Genomic DNA, 23,089 nt, shown 5'->3' on the forward strand with positions numbered 1-23,089 from the left:
CACTACCACCACCACTGGTTCTTGGGTTGTTGACAGCATGCCTTTATCAGATTCGTGGACATCTACAAAACTGAGATTTCTTCTTGTTTGTATAAAAATTGATAAAACAAAAAAACTATAAAAAAAAAAAAAAATAATAATAATAATAAATAAATAAATAAATAATTTTAAAAAGCCAACTAAAAACAACCTGTGATTGGTTCTTTGTTGTCGGCACCATGATTTTGTGGATATCAATGAAATTGAGATTTTTCTTGCTTGCATAACAATTGTTCAGAAAAAAAAACAACCACTACCTGTGACTGGTTCTTTGATGTTGACATTACAACTTTGTCAGGTTTGCCAGCATCTACAAAACTGAAGTTTCTTCTTGCTTGTATAAAAATTGTTCAGAAAAAAAATCAACAACCATCACCTGTGACTGGTTCTTTGATGCTGACATTACAACTTTGTCAGGTTTGCCAGCATCTACAAAACTGAAGTTTCTTCTTGCTTGTATAAAAATTGTTCAGAAAAAAGAAAAAAAAACCCAGCATACTGCGACTGGCTCTTACACTGTCAACACCATAACTTTCTGGATATCAACAAAACTGAAATTTCTTCTTGCTTGTATAAAAAATTGTTCAGAAAAAAAATCAACAACCATCACCTGTGACTGGTTCTTTGATGTTGACATTACAACTTTGTCAGGTTTGCCAGCATCTACAAAACTGAAGTTTCTTCTTGCTTGTATAACAATTGTTCAGAAAAAAAAACCACCACTACCTGTGACTGGTTCTTTGATGTTGACATTACAACTTTGTCAGGTTTGCCAGCATCTACAAAACTGAAGTTTCTTCTTGCTTGTATAACAATTGTTCAGAAAAAAAAAACAACCCAACAACCTGTGACTGGTTCTTTGATGTTGACATTACAACTTTGTCAGGTTTGCCAGCATCTACAAAACTGAAGTTTCTTCTTGCTTGTATAAAAATTGTTCAGAAAAAAAATCAACAACCTGTGACTGGTTCTTTGATGTTGTTGACATTACAACTTTGTCAGGTTTGCCAGCATCTACAAAACCGAAATTTCTTCTTGCTTGTATAAAAATTGTTCAGAAAAAAGAAAAAAAAACAGCAGCATACTGCGACTGGCTCTTACACTGTCAACACCATAACTTTGTGGATATCAACAAAATTCAAATTTCTTCTTGCTTGTATAAAAATTGTTCAGAAAAAAAATCAACAACCATCACCTGTGACTGGTTCTTTGATGCTGACATTACAACTTTGTCAGGTTTGCCAGCATCTACAAAACCGAAATTTCTTCTTGCTTGTATAAAACTTGTTCAGAAAAAAGAAAAAAAACAACAGCATACTGCGACTGGCTCTAACACTGTCAACACCATAACTTTGTGGATATCAACAAAACTGAAATTTCTTCTTGCTTGTATAAAAAATTGTTCAGAAAAAAAAAAATCAAAAACCAACAACCTGTGACTGGTTCTTTGATGCTGACATTACAACTTTGTCAGGTTTGCCAGCATCTACAAAACCGAAATTTCTTCTTGCTTGTATAAAAATTGTTCAGAAAAAAGAAAAAAAAACAGCAGCATACTGCGACTGGCTCTTACACTGTCAACACCATAACTTTGTGGATATCAACAAAACTGAAATTTCTTCTTGCTTGTATAAAAATTGTTCAGAAAAAAAGAAAAAAAAAAAAAAACAGCAGCATACTGCGACTGGCTCTTACACTGTCAACACCATAACTTTGTGGATATCAACAAAATTCAAATTTCTTCTTGCTTGTGTAAAAATTGTTCAGAAAAAAAATCAACAACAACAACTTGTGACAGGTTCTTTGATGCTGTTGACATTACAACTTTGCCAGGTTTGCAAGCATCTACAAAATTTAAATTTCTTCTTGCTTGTGTAAAAATTGTTCAGAAAAACCACCTGCCATTGGTTCTTTGTTATCAACACCATAACTTTGTGGATATAAAAAAAATTTGTTCTTGCTCATGTAAAAATTGTTCAGAAAAAACACCTGCTACTGGTTCTTTGTTATCAACACCATAACTTTGTGGATATCAACAAAATTCAAATTTCTTCTTGCTTGTGTAAAAATTGTTCAGGAAAAACACCTGCCATTTGGTTCTTTGTTATCAACACCATAACTTTGTGGATATAAAAAAAAGAAAGAAATTTTTTCTTGCTTGCGTAAGAATTGTTCAGGAAAAAAAAACAAAAAAACCTACGATTGGTTCTTTGCTGTTGACACCATGACCATGTGGACATCAAGAAAACTGAAATTTCTTCTTACTTAAGTAAAAAAAAAAAAAAAAATCTTCAGAAAAAAACACAACAACCTGTGATTGGTTCTTTGTTGTCAACACTATGACTTTGTGGATATCAACAAAATTGAAATTTCTTCCTGCTTGTGTAAGAATTGTTCAGAAAACTTCCCCCCCCCCCAAAAAAAAAACCCCAGCAACCTGCGATTGGTTCTTGCGTCATTGATGACGTCGTGAGCTTGTGGACATCTACACATACAGTGTTTACACACTACGTCCTCTCACAAACCACTAGAAGACGGAGGAGAATACTGCGTGAGATGGGACACCGGCGTGGAAGAGAGTTGTCAGCCATGTCTGTCACACGGACGAGATGATGGCTGTGTCACTGAAAAAGACAAAAAAACAAACAAAAAAAACAAAACAATCAGAAGTTTGTTATGAATGAATGATACGGATACTTATACAGTGTCTATCCTCAGTCAGAGACCAAGCTCTAAGCGCTTTACAAACACAGAGTCACTGACTGATATGGATACTTATATAGCGCCTATCTTCAGTCAGAGACCAAGCTCTAAGCACTTTACAAACACAGAGTCACTGACTGATATGGATACTTATATAGCGCCTATCTTCGGTCAGAGACCAAGCTCTAAGCGCTTTATACAAACACAGAGTCACTGACTGATATGGATACTTATATAGCGCCTATCCTCGGTCAGAGACCAAGCTCTAAGCGCTTTATACAAACACAGAGTCACTGACTGATATGGATACTTATATAGCGCCTATCTTCGGTCAGAGACCAAGCTCTAAGCGCTTTATACAAACACAGAGTCATTTGCACAACAGGCTGCCTACCTGGGCAGAGCTGAGTGATGGCTGCCACTGGGCGCTCATCATTCGTTTCCTGTGTCATTCAGTCAGATTTCAGGCGCGCGCACATTCACACTCAGACGGACGTGTAACATTTTATGTGTATGACCGTTTTATTTTCCCCACCACAGTAGGCAGCCACAGTAGGGACAACAAGAGCGGGAACTCTGTGTGTGTGTGTGTGTACGCATTTGTACGTATGAGTGTACTTTATATTTTGTATTTGATTTAAAATACTGCTAAACAGCTTGGTTTTAATCATGTATACATGTCTATGTTTTAGTTTTTTTATGATATTGATTTATGCATGTGTGTGACTGATTATTTTATGTGATGCGTATATTAACTTTGCAGTTAAGCATATGTGTATACATGTCTATGTTTTAGTTTTTTATGATATTGATTTATGCGTGTGTGTGGCTGTGATTATTTTATGTGATGCTACACTGTATTAACTTAGCAGTTAAGCATATTTTCTTTTATGTGTACATTTATGCTGATACTGAATGACTGTGATCAGTGGGTGTGTATGATTGGGATGTCCCACATCAACTTGGCATTTGAGCATTTTATTCCTTGGTGTGTTCATACCGTACATTGTTTTGAATAGCGTACACCACGCACAAATTTCTCATCTTGAGATAACAAAGTATTCTGTATCATTCTATATTGTGGCAGGTCCACTTCCTTTGCGTTAGCTGTGCTTGACTATGTATGTATACATATGTATGTGTACATAACTACATGCATGTATATGAATGTGTATTGTGTGTGCGTGCGTTTATGTAAGTTTGTGCCGGCCTATGTGTGCGTATGTGTTAGGGTAGCTGTTAGATACACATGTATTGTTAAAATGTATGTATGCAGTGTGTGTGTGTGTGTGTGTGTGTGTGTGTGTGTGTGTGTGTGTGTGTGTGTAGTCATATTTTGGTGTGTGTATGTAACATAGATGTAATGTTTTATGTTAACAAAGCGTTTTTGTAAAGCACCTAGAGCAGATTTCTGGATAGCGTGCTATATAAGTATCCATTATTATTATTATTATTATTATCTGTGTCTGAGAGGAGACAGAGACAAAGAAAACCAAGACAAAGAGACAAAGAAAGAGAGGCACAGAACAGGAAATGACAGAAACGTCAACACATTTTCTTTCTTTGTCTTTTCTTTTTCTGAACAGAATTTCCCGTCTTTTAGCCTGATATAAAGGTTAAAGGTTTCATAGCCTTCTTGTATCAGAATGTCCCATCTAACTGCCTGAAATACGGGTAAAAGGTTAAAGGTTCCATAACCTAAATTTGCCAAAGGAGCAGCGAACTCATACCCACTGTGTCTAGGGCTCGGCACAGGAAGGCAGTGAATTCATTCATCCCCAGTGTGTCTAGGGCTCGGCACAGGGAGGCAGTGAATTCATACCCACTGTGTCTAGTGCTCGGCACAGGAAGGCAGTGAATTCATACCCACTGTGTCTAGGGCTCGGCACAGGAAGGCAGTGAATTCATTCATCCCCAGTGTGTCTAGGGCTCGGCACAGGGAGGCAGTGAATTCATACCCACTGTGTTCAGGGCTGGGCATAGGAAGGCAGTGAATTCATACCCACTGTGTCTAGGGCTCGGCACAGGAAGGCAGTGAATTCATACCCACTGTGTCTAGGGCTGGGCATAGGAAGGCAGTGAATTCATACCCACTGTAACTAGGGCTGGGAATAGGAAGGCAGTGAATTCATACCCACTGTGTCTAGGGCTCGACACAGGAAGGCAGTGAATTCATACCCACTGTAACTAGGGCTCGACACAGGAAGGCAGTGAATTCATACCCACTGTGTCTAGGGCTGGGCATAGGAAGGCAGTGAATTCATACCCACTGTGTCTAGGGCTGGGCATAGGAAGGCAGTGAATTCATACCTACTGTGTCTACAGCTGGGCATAGGAAGGCAGTGATTTCATACCCACTGTGTCTACAGCTGGGCAAAGGAATGCAGTGAATTCATACCCACTGTAACTAGGGCTCGGCACAGGAAGGCAGTGAATTCATACCCACTGTGTCTAGGGCTCGGCACAGGAAGGCAGTGAATTCATACCCACTGTGTCTAGGGCTGGGCATAGGAAGGCAGTGAATTCATACCCACTGTGTCTAGGGCTGGGCATAGGAAGGCAGTGAATTCATACCCACTGTGTCTAGGGCTGGGCATAGGAAGGCAGTAAATTCATACCCACTGTGTCTTGGGCTGGGAATAGGAAGGCAGTGAATTCATACCCACTGTGTCTAGGGCTGGGCATAGGAAGGCAGTGAACTCATACCCACTGTAACTAGGGCTCGGCACAGGAAGGCAGTGAATTCATACCTACTGTGTCTACGGCTGGGCATAGGAAGGCAGTGATTTCATACCCACTGTATCTACGGCTGGGCAAAGGAATGCAGTGAATTCATACCCACTGTGTCTAGGGCTGGGCATAGGAAGGCAGTGAATTCATATCCACTGTGTCTTGGGCTGGGCATAGGAAGGCAGTGAATTCATACCCACTGTGTCTAGGGCTGGGCATAGGAAGGCAGTGAATTCATACCAACTGTGTCCAGGGCTGGGCATAGGAAGGCAGTGAATTCATACCCACTGTGTCTAGCGCTGCGCATAGGAAGGCAGTGAATTCATACCCACTGTGTCTTGGGCTGGGAATAGGAAGGCAGTGAATTCATACCAACTGTGTCTTGGGCTGGGAATAGGAAGGCAGTGAATTCATACCCACTGTGTCTAGGGCTGGGCATAGGAAGGCAGTGAATTCATACCCACTGTGTCTACGGCTGGGCATAGGAAGGCAGTGAATTCATACCAACTGTGTCTTGGGCTGGGAATAGGAAGGCAGTGAATTCATACCCACTGTGTCTAGGGCTGGGAATAGGAAGGCAGTGAATTCATACCCACTGTGTCCAGGGCTGGGCCTTGGAAGGCAGTGAATTCATTCATACCCACTGTGTCTAGGGCTGGGCATAGGAAGGCAGTGAATTCATACCCAATGTGTCTAGGGCTGGGCATAGGAAGGCAGTGAATTCATATCCACTGTGTCTAGGGCTGGGCACAGGAAGGCAGTGAATTCATACCCACTGTGTCTAGGGCTGGGCATAGGAAGGCAGTGAATTCATATCCACTGTGTCTTGGGCTGGGCATAGGAAGGCAGTGAATTCATACCCACTGTGTCTAGGGCTGGGCATAGGAAGGCAGTGAATTCATACCCACTGTGTCTAGGGCTGGGCATAGGAAGGCAGTGAATTCATACCCACTGTGTCTAGGGCTGGGCACAGGAAGGCGGGGCCCAGTCCTCTCCTTCCGCTGTTTCAAGCCTCCCTGACCAAAGTCAGGTACCATTCACACCTGATACGTCCAGAAAAATGTGTAACGATGTCCTGATTTTCCTGACATTCTTTGATTATGGTGCTCTGTGTTGCTGATTCTTTGCAGCCACTTTGTATTGTACTGTACTGTATTGTATTGTATTATACTGTATTGTATTGTATTGTATTGAATTGTACTGTACTGTGTTGTATTATCAATGGTTTCTCCAGTCAATGGGAAATCATTTACAGCTTAGTCTTTTGTGAAGACTATGACTCTCAAACTAGGAGGCAAAATTGCACTGGCTCTTAGTGCTGCAGCCTTGTGGGCTTACTAGTATGGCCTTTGGGAACCATCCCAACGTCAACTGTCCTAAAACCCTCTTGGCCGAGAGAGTGGGGATGTAACTTGGGCAAGACACTCTCCACTATAATCAAATTCTAGCCCAAATAGTCGGAACAGCAGTTGCCTCCTCTGTTGTTCTGATGGTCATAGTCGGACACGACTATCATATATACTGTATTGTACTGTACTGTACTGTATTGTATTGTATTGTACTGTATTGTATTGTACTGTACTGTACTGTATTGTATTGTACTGTATTGTATTGTACTGTATTGTATTGTACTGTACTGTACTGTACTGTATTGTATTGTACTGTACTGTACTGTACTGTACTGTATTGTATTGTATTGTACTGTATTGTATTGCATTATACTGTATTACACTTTTTCCTACAACAGATTTCTTTGCGTGAAATTCCGGGTGCTCTCCCCATGGAGAGCGTGTCGCTACACTGAAAGCACCAACAATTTTTTTTGTATTTTTGTTCTGCCTGCAATTTTATTTGCTTTCCTACCGAAGCAGATTTTTCTACAGAATTTTGCCCAGGAACAACCATGGGTTCTTTTACATGCGCTAAGTGCATGCTGCACACAGAAACTCGGGTTTATCGTCTCATCCGAATGACTAGCGTCCAGACCACCACTCCAGCTCTAGTGGAGGGGGAGAAAATACTGGCGACTGTGGGATTCGAAGCAGTGCGCTCAGATTCTCTCACTTCCCAGGCGGATGTATTACACAACCAAGCCAACACTCCACATGTCAACACTTATACATCACAGCAACATGGTGGGCAGAGAGTTGCCGCTGAAACGCAACTTCAAAAAACACAACACATACACGGCAGCAACAGAACCACAGCAACACATACAGGACAGCCACAAAAACATTTCTTCTTCTTCTTCTGCGTTCACTCGTATGCACACGAGTGGGCTTTTACTTGTATGACCGTTTTTACCCCGCCATGTAGGCAGCCATACTCCGTTTTCGGGGGTGTGCATGCTGGGTATGTTCTTGTTTCCATAACCCACCGAACACTGACATGGATTACAGGATCTTTAACGTGCGTATTTGATCTTCTGCTTGCATATACACACGAAGGGGGTTCAGGCACTAGCAGGTCTGCACATATGTTGACCTGGGAGATCGTAAAAATCTCCACCCTTTACCCACCAGGCGCCGTCACCGTGATTCGAACCCGGGACCCTCAGATTGACAGTCCAACGCTTTAACCACTCGGCTACTGAGCCCGTCAAAAAAAAACATGTCAATCCGTACACAGCACATGCACAGCCGCAACAGAAGCAGGGCAACACACACACGACATCGTTATTCATACGCATCAACGAAACATGATGATCTCCGCAGTTAGGGGTGGGCAGAGCGTCACAACTGAAACGCAGCAACACATACAGAACACATTCAAAACAGCGACAGAAACACGGCAACACATACAGTACACAGTACACAGACATGACAGCTACAAAAACCTGTCAGTTTCAGTTTCTCAAGGAGGCATCACTGCATTCGGACAAATTCACACACTCTACACCACATCTGCTAGGCAGATGCCTGACCAGCAGCGCAACCCTACGCGCTTAGTCTTCAGCGCCTTGAGAGCATGCATGCATGTAATATTTCTGTACCTATCAGAGTGGATTTCTTCTACAGATTTTTGCCAGATGACAACACTCATCATCATGGGTTCTTTATCAGTGTACCAAATGCCTGCTGCACACCACACCTTGGTTTATCATCTCATCCGTACAACTAGATGCTCAGTCCGATTTCCCCAGTCAAACTTGGGGAAAAAGGGAGGAAGCAGGATTCGAACCCAAACCCTCGTGGACTCTGTACTGGCTGATGAGCGTCTTAACCATTCTTCCACCTTCCTACTAAACAAAAAAAAAAACATATCAACACTAACATACAACATCAAGACTTCAACACGTACACAACACATACACACATCATCACTTCAGCATGTACACAACACACACACCAACATCAACACAAACATGACACAATCTCCTCCGCCAGAGTGGGCAGAGGGTCACGGCTGAAACACAACAACATATACACAGCAACGATAAAAAACATGACAGCACTTACAGAGCATATACACAGCAGTGACAGAAACATAGCAACACAAAACTCAACACATACATGACAGCTACAAAAAAAAAACATGTCAACACATACACACCAACAAGATCAACACTTCAACACGTACACACCACACACACACACACACACACACATCAACATGTACACAACACACACACACAACATAAACACATACACAACACAAACACACAACAGCAATATGTACACATATCACAACACATACCACAACACATACACACAACACATACCACAACACATACACACAACACATACACATAACAAAAACATCAACACCTACACAACACACAACAATATCAACACACCAACAAGTACACAACACATACACAACACATACACGCAACAAACAAACACACACACACACACACACACACACACACACACACACAACACAACATCAACACATACACAACACACAACAACAATATCAACACACCAACAAGTACACAACACATACACAACACACACACACAACAGCAGCACATCAATACAACACACAACATCAACACACACACACACACACAAACACAACATCAACACGTACACGACAATCTCCTCAGCCAGTGTGGGCAGAGGGTCACGGCTGGGTTCCGCTTCGCCGACGATGAGCGGAACCTTCTGGATGTCCTTCTGATCCTGCTGCTGCTGCTCAAACTCCTCCCTAGAGGGCGCCACACACCGCTTCAGCTTGAACATGATCATGATGATCGAGCTCCACAGCAGGCAGGATCCTGACGACAGCAGTGTTTGTTTCATAATGACAAAATAACACAAGAGAGGCAAGGCCTTCAAGACTCACTTGTGATACACTTAAAAAAAAAAAAAAAAAAATCTAATCGTTAAAATGTGTTCTGCATTTGTTATTATAAAGCTTCGCGTTAAAAAAAAAAAAAAAAAAAAAAAAGTCCTAACCAGATTCGAATTAAGTCCCCTAGCATTAATTGCAGAGTAATTTCCCTTTTTTAATATCTGCACCAAAACGTTTGCAAAATGAATAAAAGTTTTAAAACTTCCATGCTGAGCAAAAGAAGTTCCTGTTTGAACAGAAAATGATAATAATGACTGCTCTTGTTGTTGGGTCAGAATATCAGATCAAAGTGCCAAGTTTAGGGAATACAAAAAATATAAATATAACAGTAAATGCAGTTTGCATATAATTAGGCTTCTTTTTTTTATTATTATTTTTTTTTTTTGTGCCCATCCCAGAAGTGCAATATTGTTTTAAACAAGATGACTGGAAAGAACTGAATTTTTCCTATTTTTATGCCAAATGGTGTCAGCTGACAAAGTATTTGTAGAGAAAATGCCAATGTTAAAAGTTTACCACGGACACACAGACACACGGACACACACACACACACACAACCGAACACTGGGTTAAAACACAGACTCACTTTGTTCACACAAGTGAGTCAAAAAGGGGCATTTGGTGCACCCAATCCAATGATACAAAAGCCCTGGACGTTTACAACGAAAAAAGACAATGACAAGTGCGTACTCAGAACACACAAATACACCCACTCCAACTCACACCCACTCCGCACAAGATCTTGGCCGTTCAAGACATATGAACATGCGTAAAACTAACAGAAGTAAGAAAAAAATTAACTTGACTAAAACATCAAAGTCAAGCAAGGAGATATTCACTGATCTGAATGGCTGGAACTAAATGAGCTTTCAAAAAGGTTTTGAAAGAAGGTGGTAATGATAATGATAATATTACTAATACTAGGGAGTTACATAGTAGGTATGGTTATGTAGCAAACAGTCTTATGACAGATAATGATGATGATGATAACAATAATGATAATGATTATAAAAATACTACTACTACTAATAATAATAATAATGATGCAACTACTACTACTACCACTACTACCTCTATTACTACTAAAGATGGAGATGATAATGATAAAACTAATAACTGTAATGATAATAATGATGATGATGATACCACACCAACTACTACTAGTACTAATTAATAATGATAAAAAGAAGAATGAGAATTATAATAAAAATAATAACAATAATAATAATGATAATGATGATAATAATGATGATCATGATGACTAAGCTCCAAAGTAGGCACAATCCTGCCATGAACAGTTTAACTCATTCTATACTGGCCAATGACTTCCTTCATTATACTCTCTGTACTGGATATTTGTTTATGTTACAAGAAAAAAAAAAAGAAAACAAAAAGAATGCAATTACACACAGCTGTGAAATTTTGTGATCATATAAAGATTGAAATGGACTAACATTTGGCAAAGTTTCAAAGCACTCAATTAATTATTGACTGATTTATCATATTTTGGAGAAAAAAAAAATCAGTTTTTTTTCACAACTGACATAAAGGGGGTGAGTTTTTCTGTTACAGAAATTTTACAAATGTGGTCTTTTGTAACCATAGACACTTCCCAAATGTAGCAACTGAATGGGCCAATGCGTATGCACAGTGGACAGATATCCACTACAGAATCAAGTTTGCGTTTGACTTTGAGCCACAGTACTTGCCAAAGTTGACGGAGACGTCATCTTGTTGAGCAAGCGAGCAAGAAGGGTGACTGTGCACTCGCATGTATAGCACTCAAACAAAGGCATTTTCAGCCACAATAAAAGTACAGGTGCACTTTTGGGTGACTGTAGAACAGAGCTGTGGTGTTTAGTTTCGCACAGAACCGCTAACCTATGAACTACAAATTTCTGAACTTGCGGTACGCTATAGCGTACCCCAGTAACAAAGTGTTGTGCGCATGAGATACACTATAGCGTACCTTAGTATAGAAAAAAAATAAAACAATGGTCATGACAATCTGTGCTCTCGAAGTTGACTGGCTCTCCAAAATTTCAAGAAACAAAGGTGACTGAGAGAGTCAGAATGTGCGAAACAGCAGGCTTCCTATTTCAGCTTTTTGTTACTTTTTTTTTTTTTTTCTCAAGGCCCGACTAAGCGCGTTGGGTTACGCTGCTGGTCAGGCATCTGCTTGGCAGATGTGGTGTAGCGCATATGGATTTGACCGAACGCAGTGACGCCTCCTTGAGCTACTGATACTGATACTGTTACATATTTTGATTGTGCATACGATGACACTTCATTGTACAAAGTTTGGCTGCAGCAATGGAGGCAATCAACAGAACAGATTCTTTAAATATATTAATCTCCACGGCAGCTCAAAAAAAAAAAAAAAAAAAAAGAAAGAAAAAGGGGGGAAACAATGTATGTCTGCAATGACTGTCGTTTATATGCAGTTGGAAAATGTGTATTTCAACATAATTGCAATTGTGTAGCGTCCACCAGCCGTCAAACGAAACAAATGTATTTAATCACATTCCTGAGCACGATATAAGCTATTAGCTTGTTGTTGCTCCGCTGTCTATCTGTACATGTGTGACATATTTACTGAATAAAATTTTGTTTAAATCAATCAACAGAACAAATAGAGGACAGCCCATGTTTGCTGCTTTTCCCCCCAAGTCGACTGCCTTTGACAAAACTCTCCTCCGCAGCAGATTCCGAAGAGGCTGGGTCACCCTGAACGGAGGCTACCATGCACACCAGGATCCCATCAGGACACTGGAGAGAAGACACCAGACTATCATCTACCGCTTTCGCACAGGACACTGCGGCCTCCGAGCACACCTGAAGAGGATTGGAGTGGCAGCCACATCCCTATGTGATTGCGGCCAGGCTGACCAGACCCCATCCCATATTCTCCAAGACTGCCCCCTGTATGAGAAGATGCGGCAGCAGTCCTGGCCTGGGGGTGCTGACCTCAACACCAAGCTCTGGGGGACGGTAGCCGATCTTCACCGGACGTCCGAGTTTGTGGCATCCCTCGGACTTCGACCCTGACTGCGTAGCTGTCGAACGCAAAGGAAGGAGGAAGGACTGCCTTTGACACTGCTCACGATCTCAGGCCAAAGGACCTTTGCACATGTGCAGGATCCAAGATGGCCGCAGAACTCTCCAGCGGTCTCTTCTGGGGCCATCCAGTTGTTTCTCTTCAGCTTGCAAACAGGTAGTAAACATGAGCAGCAGAGGACAACAGACACTGCTCCTTTTGTTTGCCCTTGTGGAAGCTGATAATATATATGAGTGTCTATGTATGCATGATTCAAACCCATTTCTTCTTCTTCTTCTTCTTCTTCATTCGTGGGCTGCAACTCCCACGTTCACTCGTATGTACACGAGTGGGCTTTTATGTGTATGACCGTTTTTACCCCGCCATATAGGCTGCCATACTCCGTTTTCGGGGGTGTGCATGCTGGGTATATTCTTGTTTCCATAACCCACCGAACGCTGACATGGATTACAGGATCTTTAACGTGCGTATTTGATCTTCTGCTTGCGTACACACACGGAGGTTCAGGCACTAGCAGGTCTGCACATATGTTGACCTGGGAGATCGGAAAAATCTCCACCCTTTACCCTCCAGGCGCCGTCACCGAGGTTCGAACCCCAGACCCACAGATTGAAAGTCCAACGTTTTAACCACTAGGCTATAGCGCCCGTCAAACCCATTTGAATGACACAGGAAACGAATGATGAGCACCCAAATGAAAGATGTCAGTGGGCTCTACCCATGTGGGCAGCCTGTCGTGCAAACGACTCCGTGTTTGTAATGCGCTTAGAGCTTGCATCCAACAGTGGATAGGTCAGAGAAGATTTTTTTTTTTTTTTTTTTTATATGATAGTCAGTCGTGTCCGACTATGACCATCAGAACAGCAGAGGAGGCAACTGCTGTTCCGACTATTTGGGCTAGAATTGGATTATAGTGGAAAGTGTTCCCAAAGGCCAACTAGCCCACAAGGCTGCAGCACTAAGAGCCAATGCAATTTTGCCTCCTAGTTTGAGAGTCATAGTCCTTCACAAAAAGACTAAACTGTAAATGGTTTCCCATTGACTGGAGAAACCACTGATAATACAGCTCTCACATTGCTGTTGGCCCAACTGTAAACTTATGTCAATCTGTGATATCAACAGCTAAAAACATCATTATGCAAATGTGGTGCCAAACCAAAAATACAGAACTTCAGAAAACCCCAGTAGGGCTCCTTCACCTGAAACGGCTGCAGACAGGAGGGGGCCCTTTGTCCAAAGACAGTTAAAGCTTTGGACTTTCAATTTCAGGGCCCCAAGGCACCTGGTGGGTTAACGGTGGAAATGTTTTCACGGTTTTCCATGCCGACAAATGTGCAGACCTGTTTAGTGCCCGAACCCCTTCAGTGTGTATACATATGCATGCTTAACATGAAATGTGCACATATATATACATATATATATACGAACATATATGTTCAAACGTGTATGTGTGTGTGTGTGTGTGTGCACGCGCGCGTGCAAGTGTGTGTGTGTGTGTGTGTGTGTGTGTGCATATGTGTATGCACAAATTTTTATATTGATATGCACTTGTATGTATCCTAATTTTTACTGTACCTGTGTTTGTGTATGATTTTTGATTTATGTTCGTAATTTGTTATGTACTATCCCCCCCAATATTCCTTGTGACCAGTACACTTGGTAATAAAGACATATTCTATTCTATTCTATATACACACACACACAACCAAAAACCGACCCGCACAACCACAAACACACCCACCCACCTACGTCAAAAGCATCAACAAAACCATACCTGCCAGATAAAATGCGTGCTTGTATTCATTCTCTTCTTGAATCAGCAAACCTGAAACACACAGAAAGGAGGAGTTTGTATTATACACCATGTCTGGTGATACATATACGTACCATGTCAAACTGATACAAACTAGGCCTAGATTACTGTAACTCGCTCCTCACTGGTTGTCCTAGATACTTAATACAAAAACTCCAGAAAGTTCAAAACGCAGGAGCAAGATTAATCTTTGGAACCAAAAAGACTGACAGTATCACTCATCTTCTGCGTTCTCTCCACTGGTTACCAATTTCTGCCCGCGTTCAGTACAAAATTGCCATTCTCACCTTCAACTCCATTCTGGGTGCTGCTCCTCAGTAACTGAGAGAATTGATTCAAACCTACACACCCCGTCGACAACTCAGATCATCTTCCGATTCACGGCGGCTACTCGCTCCCTGTGTTAAAACCCGATCCTTCGGTGATTCTTCCTTTTCTTATTCAGCTCCATATGTCTGGAACAGTTTACCTCACGATCTTCGCCACTCTCCTTCATTTCAATCTTTCAAAACTGGTCTGAAAACACATCTTTTTGAAAACGCCTATCCATAGACCTTCCATACCTTTTCAGTTATAAGCCATGCAAATTCTCTCTCTCTTTCGTTGTGTGTGTGTGTGTGTGTGTGTGTGTGTGTGTAATTATGTAATACGCGCAGTCTCTGAATCTGTTTTATATTATTGTGCGCTAAATCATTATTATTTTTCTTCTTTCTTTTGTGAGTTACTGCGCGCGCGCGCGTGTGTGTGTTTTATGTTTATTGTAAAGTGCATTGAGCTCTCTTCAAGGGAGGAAAGCGCTAAAAAAATGTCCATTATTATTATTATTATTATTATTACTATCGGTTTGCACTGCTTGACCAAATTTCGTGCGGCTAACAGTGAAAAGACGACCCGTCTTGCCCGGTCCGCTCTTAGCCAATCAAACGCCTCTAAAAACTACATGCGCTGAATCATTCCTTTGGCACACACAGAACAAAAAATACTCTCCACTGTGTACCGATAAATGCCAAACATAAAGGAAATTTTCTATCTAAAACTGTGTTACATACTTACCGTGACCCAACTACTGGAGACTTCGGCAGGGGTCTGACATTCCTGTTCTGTGCAAACTACTATCCGTCTATGCGGAGAAAACGAAAGTAACTACGGCCGATAACCTCCCGGAAGCAGGTAACCTCCCCTTTGTCCTGCTGGCTAGCGCCCTCTTTTTCTGGCAGCCATCATGACTCCTCTTCCTGCGCTCTTCATACGGCTAAGTTTTTTTTGCGTATTTTCTGTCTGTCTGTCGATTCTCTACCAATAAACATTTCATAAATATTGCATGCACACAAAACACCTCTTGTGGATCTGTATTTCTCCAGTTAGCATCACGGTCTGACGACCGGAAGTACATGGGTTCGAGTCCCATCGATAACTCCCTGGACACGGTTGACACTAAGACTGGAATGTGGCTCTCTTTATGAACAAGTGGTGCTAAGAGTAACACCACTGAAATGGCACAGAAAATGGGCAGGGCTTCCGATAACGCAGAAAGAAGCGTCCTTGATGTGGGTCAACAGGTGTACATTTGAATTTGTATTTGTATTTCTTTTTATCACAACAGATTTCTCTGTGTGAAATTCGGGCTGCTCTCCCCAGGGAGAGCGCGTCGAAACACTACAGCGCCACCCATTTTTTTGTATTTTTTCCTGCATGCAGTTTTATTTGTTTTTCCTATCGATGTGGATTTTTCTACAGAATTTTGCCAGGAACAACCCTTTTGTTGCCATGGGTTCTTTTACGTGCGCTAAGTACATGTTGCACACGGGACCTCGGTTTATCATCTCATCCGAATGACTAGCGTCCAGACCACCACTCAAGGTCTAGTGGAGGGGGAGAAAATATCGGCGGCTGAACCGTGATTCGAACCAGCGCGCTCAGATTCTCTCGCTTCCTCGGCGGACGCGTTACTTCTGGGCCATCACTCCACTAAATGGGAGGGAGAGGTGGAGAGAGAGAAGAAGCTTTAAAAGACTCATAAAGAAGGAATCATAACGTGATGAGAAATATAAAAAAAAAAAAAAATTAAGATCGTGAAGCCCTTCTGCTCATCTTAAAAATATGTTACCATCATACAAAAACAACCCCCCTTCCCCACACACACACCAAAAAAACAACCCCAGACAAAAAAAAACACAACCCCCCTACCTGCCGCGGGGCCGGCCGTCAGCGCCCCGAGGGCGATCATGAAGGAGAGGTATCCATTGCCGAGGGCAATGTACTCTGGACCAATCAGCTCGCGGGACACCTGGGAGAGGAAGGTCGTCCAGAATCCGCTGTAGAAGCCGAAGAGCAGGGTGTATCCGATCTGCCCAGGGTAGTGATCAAAGAGGAGGGGGCATATTCCGGTCAGGACCACTCCAAGGCCGATGGCGCAGAGAACAGACATCACCTGTAAGCATCACAGTCCCATAGCGTGATTCAATGAACGCTGACATCGATTACAGGATGTTTAACGTGCGTATCTGATCTTCTGCGTGTGTGTATATATACACACAAAGGGGGTTCAGGCACTCGCAGGTCTGCACATATGTTGACCTGGGAGATTGGGAAAAAAAAACCCTCTCCACCCTTTACCCACCAGGCGTCGTCACTGAGGTTTAAAGTGTTGTTGTTTTTCACATTTTTATTCACTTTCTTTTAATGGATACATACAACAACAAAAAGAAAGCAAGCACAAAAAAACAACAGCAGAAAAACAAAACCAAACCATACCTTTGTTATAAAAAAGGAAAGAAAAAAAAAGAAATGCCGCTCCACCCAATATAACTACCATCACCTAAAAATCTCCTCAACTCCAACACACACACACACAAAAACATCCAGAACACAATTGTGTCCCTTACCTCATCCAGAGTTGGTGTTCCTGACCTCATCCAAGGCAGAGTAATAGAGTTACGTCCCATGCCTCACCCACACCCTCAACAGAGCGTTCTCTCCCCAGACCTGATCCATGGGACACAGAGTTCTGTCCCATACCTCACCCACAGCACAACAGAGAGTTCTGTCCCCTAACCTTATCAAGATCAGAGTGTTCTGTCCAAAGTGGCCACAAAAAAAAAAGAAAAAAAAGAAATGGAAAAAAAGAAAAAAAAAAAAAGACAAGAAAGGGGGAAAAAAAGAAAAAGAAAAAAGAAAAAAAAAAAACTGAAACAAAAAACATCCCCTCCTCCAACAACCCCTCCCCCCCCTTAGCCCCTTGTCCCTCCCCACCCACCCCCTAAAAATTTCAACAAACTGCCATCACCCCTTCACTCCAACCACAACCACAACACAACACACAGACAGTTCTCTCCCCCCCCCCCCCCACCCCCCCTCCTCACCTCATCTAGGGCAGAGTTCTGTCCCATGAAGGCGAAGATCATGCGGGCACAGAGACTGGAGATGCCGATGCAGGAGATGAGGAGGGTGCAGGTCTCGAAGGAGGTGCCCTGCGAGATGGCGTAGGCCGGGAGGTACATGTAGATCACCGTGGAGCCGAAGCTCCAGAATAGGTTGGCCACGCACATGCCGTGGAACAGGGGCACGCGCATCGGGAGGCAGGAGAGGAGGGGAAGGAGGTGCAGCTCCTGAGGAGATAGAGAGAGGGATGAAGTAAACGAAAGAAGAGAAAGAAAGAAAGAAAGAGAGAAAGAGAGAGAAGTAAAGACAGAAAGAAAGACATCCCGTGGAACAGGGGCACGCACATCGGGAGGCAGGAGAGCAAGGGAAGGAGGTGCAGCTCCTGAGGAGATAGAGAGAGGGATGAAGTAAACGAAAGAAGAGAAAGAAAGAATGAAAGAGAGAGAGAGAGATAAGTAAAGAGAGAAGGAAAAACATGCCATGGAAGAGGGCCACACGCATCGGGAGGCAGGAGAGGAGGGGAAGGAGGTGCAGCTCCTGAGGAGATAGAGAGATGGATGAAGTAAACGAAAGAAGAGAAAAAATGAAAGAAAGAGAGAAGTAAAGACAGAAAGAAAAACATCCTGTGGAACAGGGGCACGCACATCGGGAGGCAGGAGAGCAAGGGAAGGAGGTGCAACTCCTGTGGAGATAGAGAGAGGGATGAAGTAAACGAAAGAAGAGAAAAAATGAAAGAAAGAGAGAGAGAGAAGTAAAGACAGAAAGAAAGACATCCCGTGGAACAGGGCCACACGCATCGGGAGGCAGGAGAGCAAGGGAAGGGGGTGCAGCTCCTGAGGAGATAGAGAGATGGATGAAGTAGACGAAAGAAAAAAAAGAAAGAAAGTAAGAAAGAGAGATAGATAAGTAAAGACAGAAAGAAAGACATCCTGTGGAACAGAGGCACGCGCATCGGGAGGCAGGACAGCAGGACAGGGAGGTGCAGCTCCTGCAGAGATAGAGAGAGAGAGGGATGAAATGAAAGAAAGAAAGAAAGAGGTTGTTAATGCATTGCAACGTACTGCATTGCAATACATCGCATCACATCGTCAACCACCACCCACCCTATTGGGGGCTTTGGATCCCATGACAACCCCATACACAGGTCATTACTGCATTGCATCATACTGCATCGCATCGTATTTCATTGCATTACATCGCAACATATCATCAACCACCCACCTTATCAGAGACTTTGGGCCTCACGACAGCCCCGCAGGTTATTATTGCATTGCACCATGTTACCTTGCCATTTATTGCACTGCATAGTACTGCATTGCATTACATCACATCATATCATCAAGTGATCAACCACCCACCTTATTTTTAAGCTTTAGGCCTCATGATGGCACCACACACACAGAGGTTATTATTGCACTGCATCTCATTGCACAGTACTGCATCGCATCATACAATCAAACCACCAACCTTATCGGAGGCTCGGGGCCTCATGACAGTGCCACACACAACACACAGGTTAAGGGCCATGCATCATATTGCATTGCATCTTATTGCACTGCATCGTATTGCGCTGCATTACATCGCATCATGTCATCAAAACCACCCATCTTATCGGATACTCAGGGCCTCATGACAGCGTTACACACACACAGGTTGAGGGCCATGTTTCATACTGCATTGCATCTAATTGCACAGTATCGTAATGCACTGCATTACATCGCATCATACAATCAAACCACCCACCTTATCAGATGCTCGGGGCCTAATGACAGTGCCACACACAACACACAGGTTAAGGGCCATGCATCATATTGTATTGCATTGTAATGCACTGCATTACATCGCATCGCATCATGTCATCAAAACCACCCACCTTATCAGAGGCTCAGGGCCTCATGACAGCGCCACACACACAGGTTGAGGGCCATGCATCATAATGCATTGCATCTTACTGCACAGTATCGTAATGCACAGTATTGTAATGCATTGCATTACATCGCATCATGTCATCAAAACCACCCAACTTATCGGAGGCCCGGGGACTGCATCACATCGCATCATGTCATCAAAACCACCCACCTTATCAGATTCTCGGGGCCTCATGACAGCGTTACACACACACAGGTTGAGGGCCATGTTTCATACTGCATTGCATCTTATTGCACTGCATTGTAATGCGCTGCATTCCATCGCATCATGTCATCAAAACCACCCACCTTATCGGAGGCCCGGGGTCTCATGACAGCACCACACAAACACAGGTTGAGGGCCATGCATCACATTGCATTGCATCTTATTGCACTGCATCGTATTGCACTGCATTACATCGCATCATACAATCAAACCACCCACCTTATCAGATGCTCGGGGCCTCATGACGGCGACGCACACACACAGGTTGAGGGCCATGCATCATACTGCATTGCATCTTATTGCACTGCATCGTAATGCGCTGCATTACATCGCATCATGTCATCAAAACCACCCACCTTATCGGAGGCCCGGGGCCTCATGACGGCGCCGCACACACACAGGTTGAGGGCGACGCCCGACAGGATGAGGAAGGTTCCCCTCCAGGCAAAGTACTCCAGCAGGTAGCGGATGATGATGGGGAACGTGATGATCCCCGCCCCGATCCCCGCAATCACCACGCTCAGGGCCTGGGAGCGGGCATGGATGAAGGACCGTTCCACTGCCACGATGGAGGGGGAGCAGGCCAGTCCAAACCCGATGCCTGTGGGGGTGAGGGGGAAGACAGGGTAGTAAGTGTGTGTGTGTGTGTGTGTGTGTGTGTGTGTGTGTCTGTGTGACTGTGAGTGTGTGCATGTACTTGCATTAATATATAATATTCAGGCTGCTCTCACCAAGGAGAGCACATCGCTACATATACACTGAAAGCACCACCTTTTTTTTGTATTTTTTCTGCCTGCAATTTTATTCGTTTTCCAATCAAAGTGGATTTTTCTACAAAATTTCGCCACGGATAACCCTTTTGTTGCCGTGGGTTCTTTTACGTGTGTCAGTCATCTCTACCCAGGTAGGCAGCCTGCTGTGCACATGGCCCTGTGTTTGTAAAAAATCTCTTAGAGCTTGGTCTCCCACCAAGGATAGGTACTTCATAAGTATTCACATCATCATCACCGTTATTACGCAAGCAAGTTCAACTTTTGATTCCAAGTATGGAAAAGTCTTCTGAAAGAAAAATGTTGTCTTTTTCTGGGGTTTTTTGGGGTGTTTTTTTCTTTTCTTTTCTTTTTTTCCCCCCTCAAATCTGTGCGGAGGTCACTGGGGTGCTGCAAGGAAGTGTTTACCAGACTCCTCCAGGTCTGTTGGCTGAGTGCCAAAGCAAAGCCTGGGTCCCTGCAAATGGTTTTAACCACATGGGAAATGGAGTTGTAGCACTTTTGAAAAAAAAAAAAAAAAGCGTCATCATTAAAAAAGCGCGATTCACTCAATCCTCTCCAGATGTAGGAATTCTTTTAAAACATAGCGACCAATTTGGAAACAACTATCTTTTTCTTTCAAGAAGTGGTATATCATTTAATCTTAATCTTTTCTTTTTTTCTTTTTTTCTTTTTTTTTGGGGGGGGGGGGGGGGGGGGAAGGGGGGTGTTGTTATTTTATTTATTTAAAATTTTTTTAATTTATTTTATTTATTTACTTATTTATTCTTCCCCCTCAGGGCCTGACTAAGCGCGTTGGGTTACGCTGCTGGTCAGGCATCTGCTTGGTAGATGTGGTGTAGCATATATGGATTTGTCCAAACGCAGTGACGCCTCCTTGAGCTACTGAAACTGATACTGATACTTAATCATAAAGATGGATATTCTATGAAATGGTTGACATTAAACAATTTATTACCAAACATGACTGACAGGTGTCTCGCATGCATAATAAATGCAAGTGTATTATAATGTGTGTGCACATACATAAATGTGTACGTGACTGCAAACCTGATTATATATATGCATGCATGTCTGTGCACATACGCATACATGCAATGAAAATACACGTACCCCAGCCTGTTTCCCCACAATACTTGTATTTGTATTTCTTTTTATCACAACAGATTTCTCTGTGTGAAATTCGGGCTGCTCTCCCCAGGGAGAGCGCGTCGCTACATTACAGTGCCACCCACCCATTTTTTTGTATTTTTTCCGGCGTGCAGTTATATTTTTGTTTTTTTCCTATCAAAGTGGATTTTTCTACAGAATTTTGCTAGGAACAACCCTTTTGTTGCTGTGGTTTCTTTCACATGCGCTAAGTGCATGCTGCACACAGGACCTCGGTTTATCGTCTCATCCGAATAACTAGCGTCCAGACCACCACTCAAGGTCTAGTGGAGGGGAAGAAAATATCGGCGGCTCAGCCATGATTCGAACCAGCGCGCTCAGATTCCCTCGCTTCCTAGGCGGACGCGTTACCTCTAGGCTATCACTCCACACCACCGTTCTCAAAATTCACAACCCCTCCTTCCCCCGAAAAATGCCTTGCCCCACCCTCCTCTGCACCTTCCAAACCCTGACTTCCAGGCACTACAGCACTTGCCGACTGGCAGACCCAAGGACAGGAAGGTGCACCTGATCTACGTCCTGCATGACCACACCTGATCTATGTCCTGCATGACCACACCTGATCTACGTCCTGCATGACCACACCTGATCTACGTCCTGCATGACCACACCTGATCTATGTCCTGCATGACCACACCTGATCTAGGTTCTGCATGACCACACCTGATCTATGTCCTGCATGACCACACCTGATCTACATCCTGCATGACCACACCTGATCTACGTCCTGCATGACCACCCACACCTGATCTATGTCCTGCATGACCACACCTGATCTATGTCCTGCATGACCACACCTGATCTACGTCCTGCATGACCACCCACACCTGATCTATGTCCTGCATGACCACACCTGATCTATGTCCTGCATGACCACACCTGATGTCCTGCATGAGCACACCTGATCTACGTCCTGCATGACCACCCACACCTGATCTATGTCCTGCATGACCACACCTGATCTATGTCCTGCATGACCACACCTGATGTCCT

General features: G+C 43.2%; 1 protein-coding gene across 1 annotated transcript in view; it reads right to left on the reverse strand.

The window, feature by feature from the left end:
- Positions 1–2,514: 2,514 nt before the first annotated feature.
- Positions 2,515–23,089, reverse strand: part of LOC143275626 (monocarboxylate transporter 12-like) — a 28,145-nt gene continuing 7,570 nt past the window's right edge. Inside the window, exons 4-9 of the mRNA XM_076579874.1 lie at positions 20,513–20,757; positions 18,005–18,250; positions 16,830–17,073; positions 14,604–14,654; positions 9,508–9,694; positions 2,515–2,663 (exon numbers count right to left, since the gene is read on the reverse strand). Coding sequence (XP_076435989.1) covers positions 2,636–2,663; positions 9,508–9,694; positions 14,604–14,654; positions 16,830–17,073; positions 18,005–18,250; positions 20,513–20,757 — 1,001 coding nt within the window. The 3' untranslated portion in view covers positions 2,515–2,635. The remainder of the gene's footprint in view (positions 2,664–9,507; positions 9,695–14,603; positions 14,655–16,829; positions 17,074–18,004; positions 18,251–20,512; positions 20,758–23,089) is intronic.

This window comes from Babylonia areolata, chromosome 30 (assembly GCF_041734735.1).
Source record: "Babylonia areolata isolate BAREFJ2019XMU chromosome 30, ASM4173473v1, whole genome shotgun sequence".
NCBI lineage: Eukaryota > Metazoa > Mollusca > Gastropoda > Neogastropoda > Buccinidae > Babylonia > Babylonia areolata.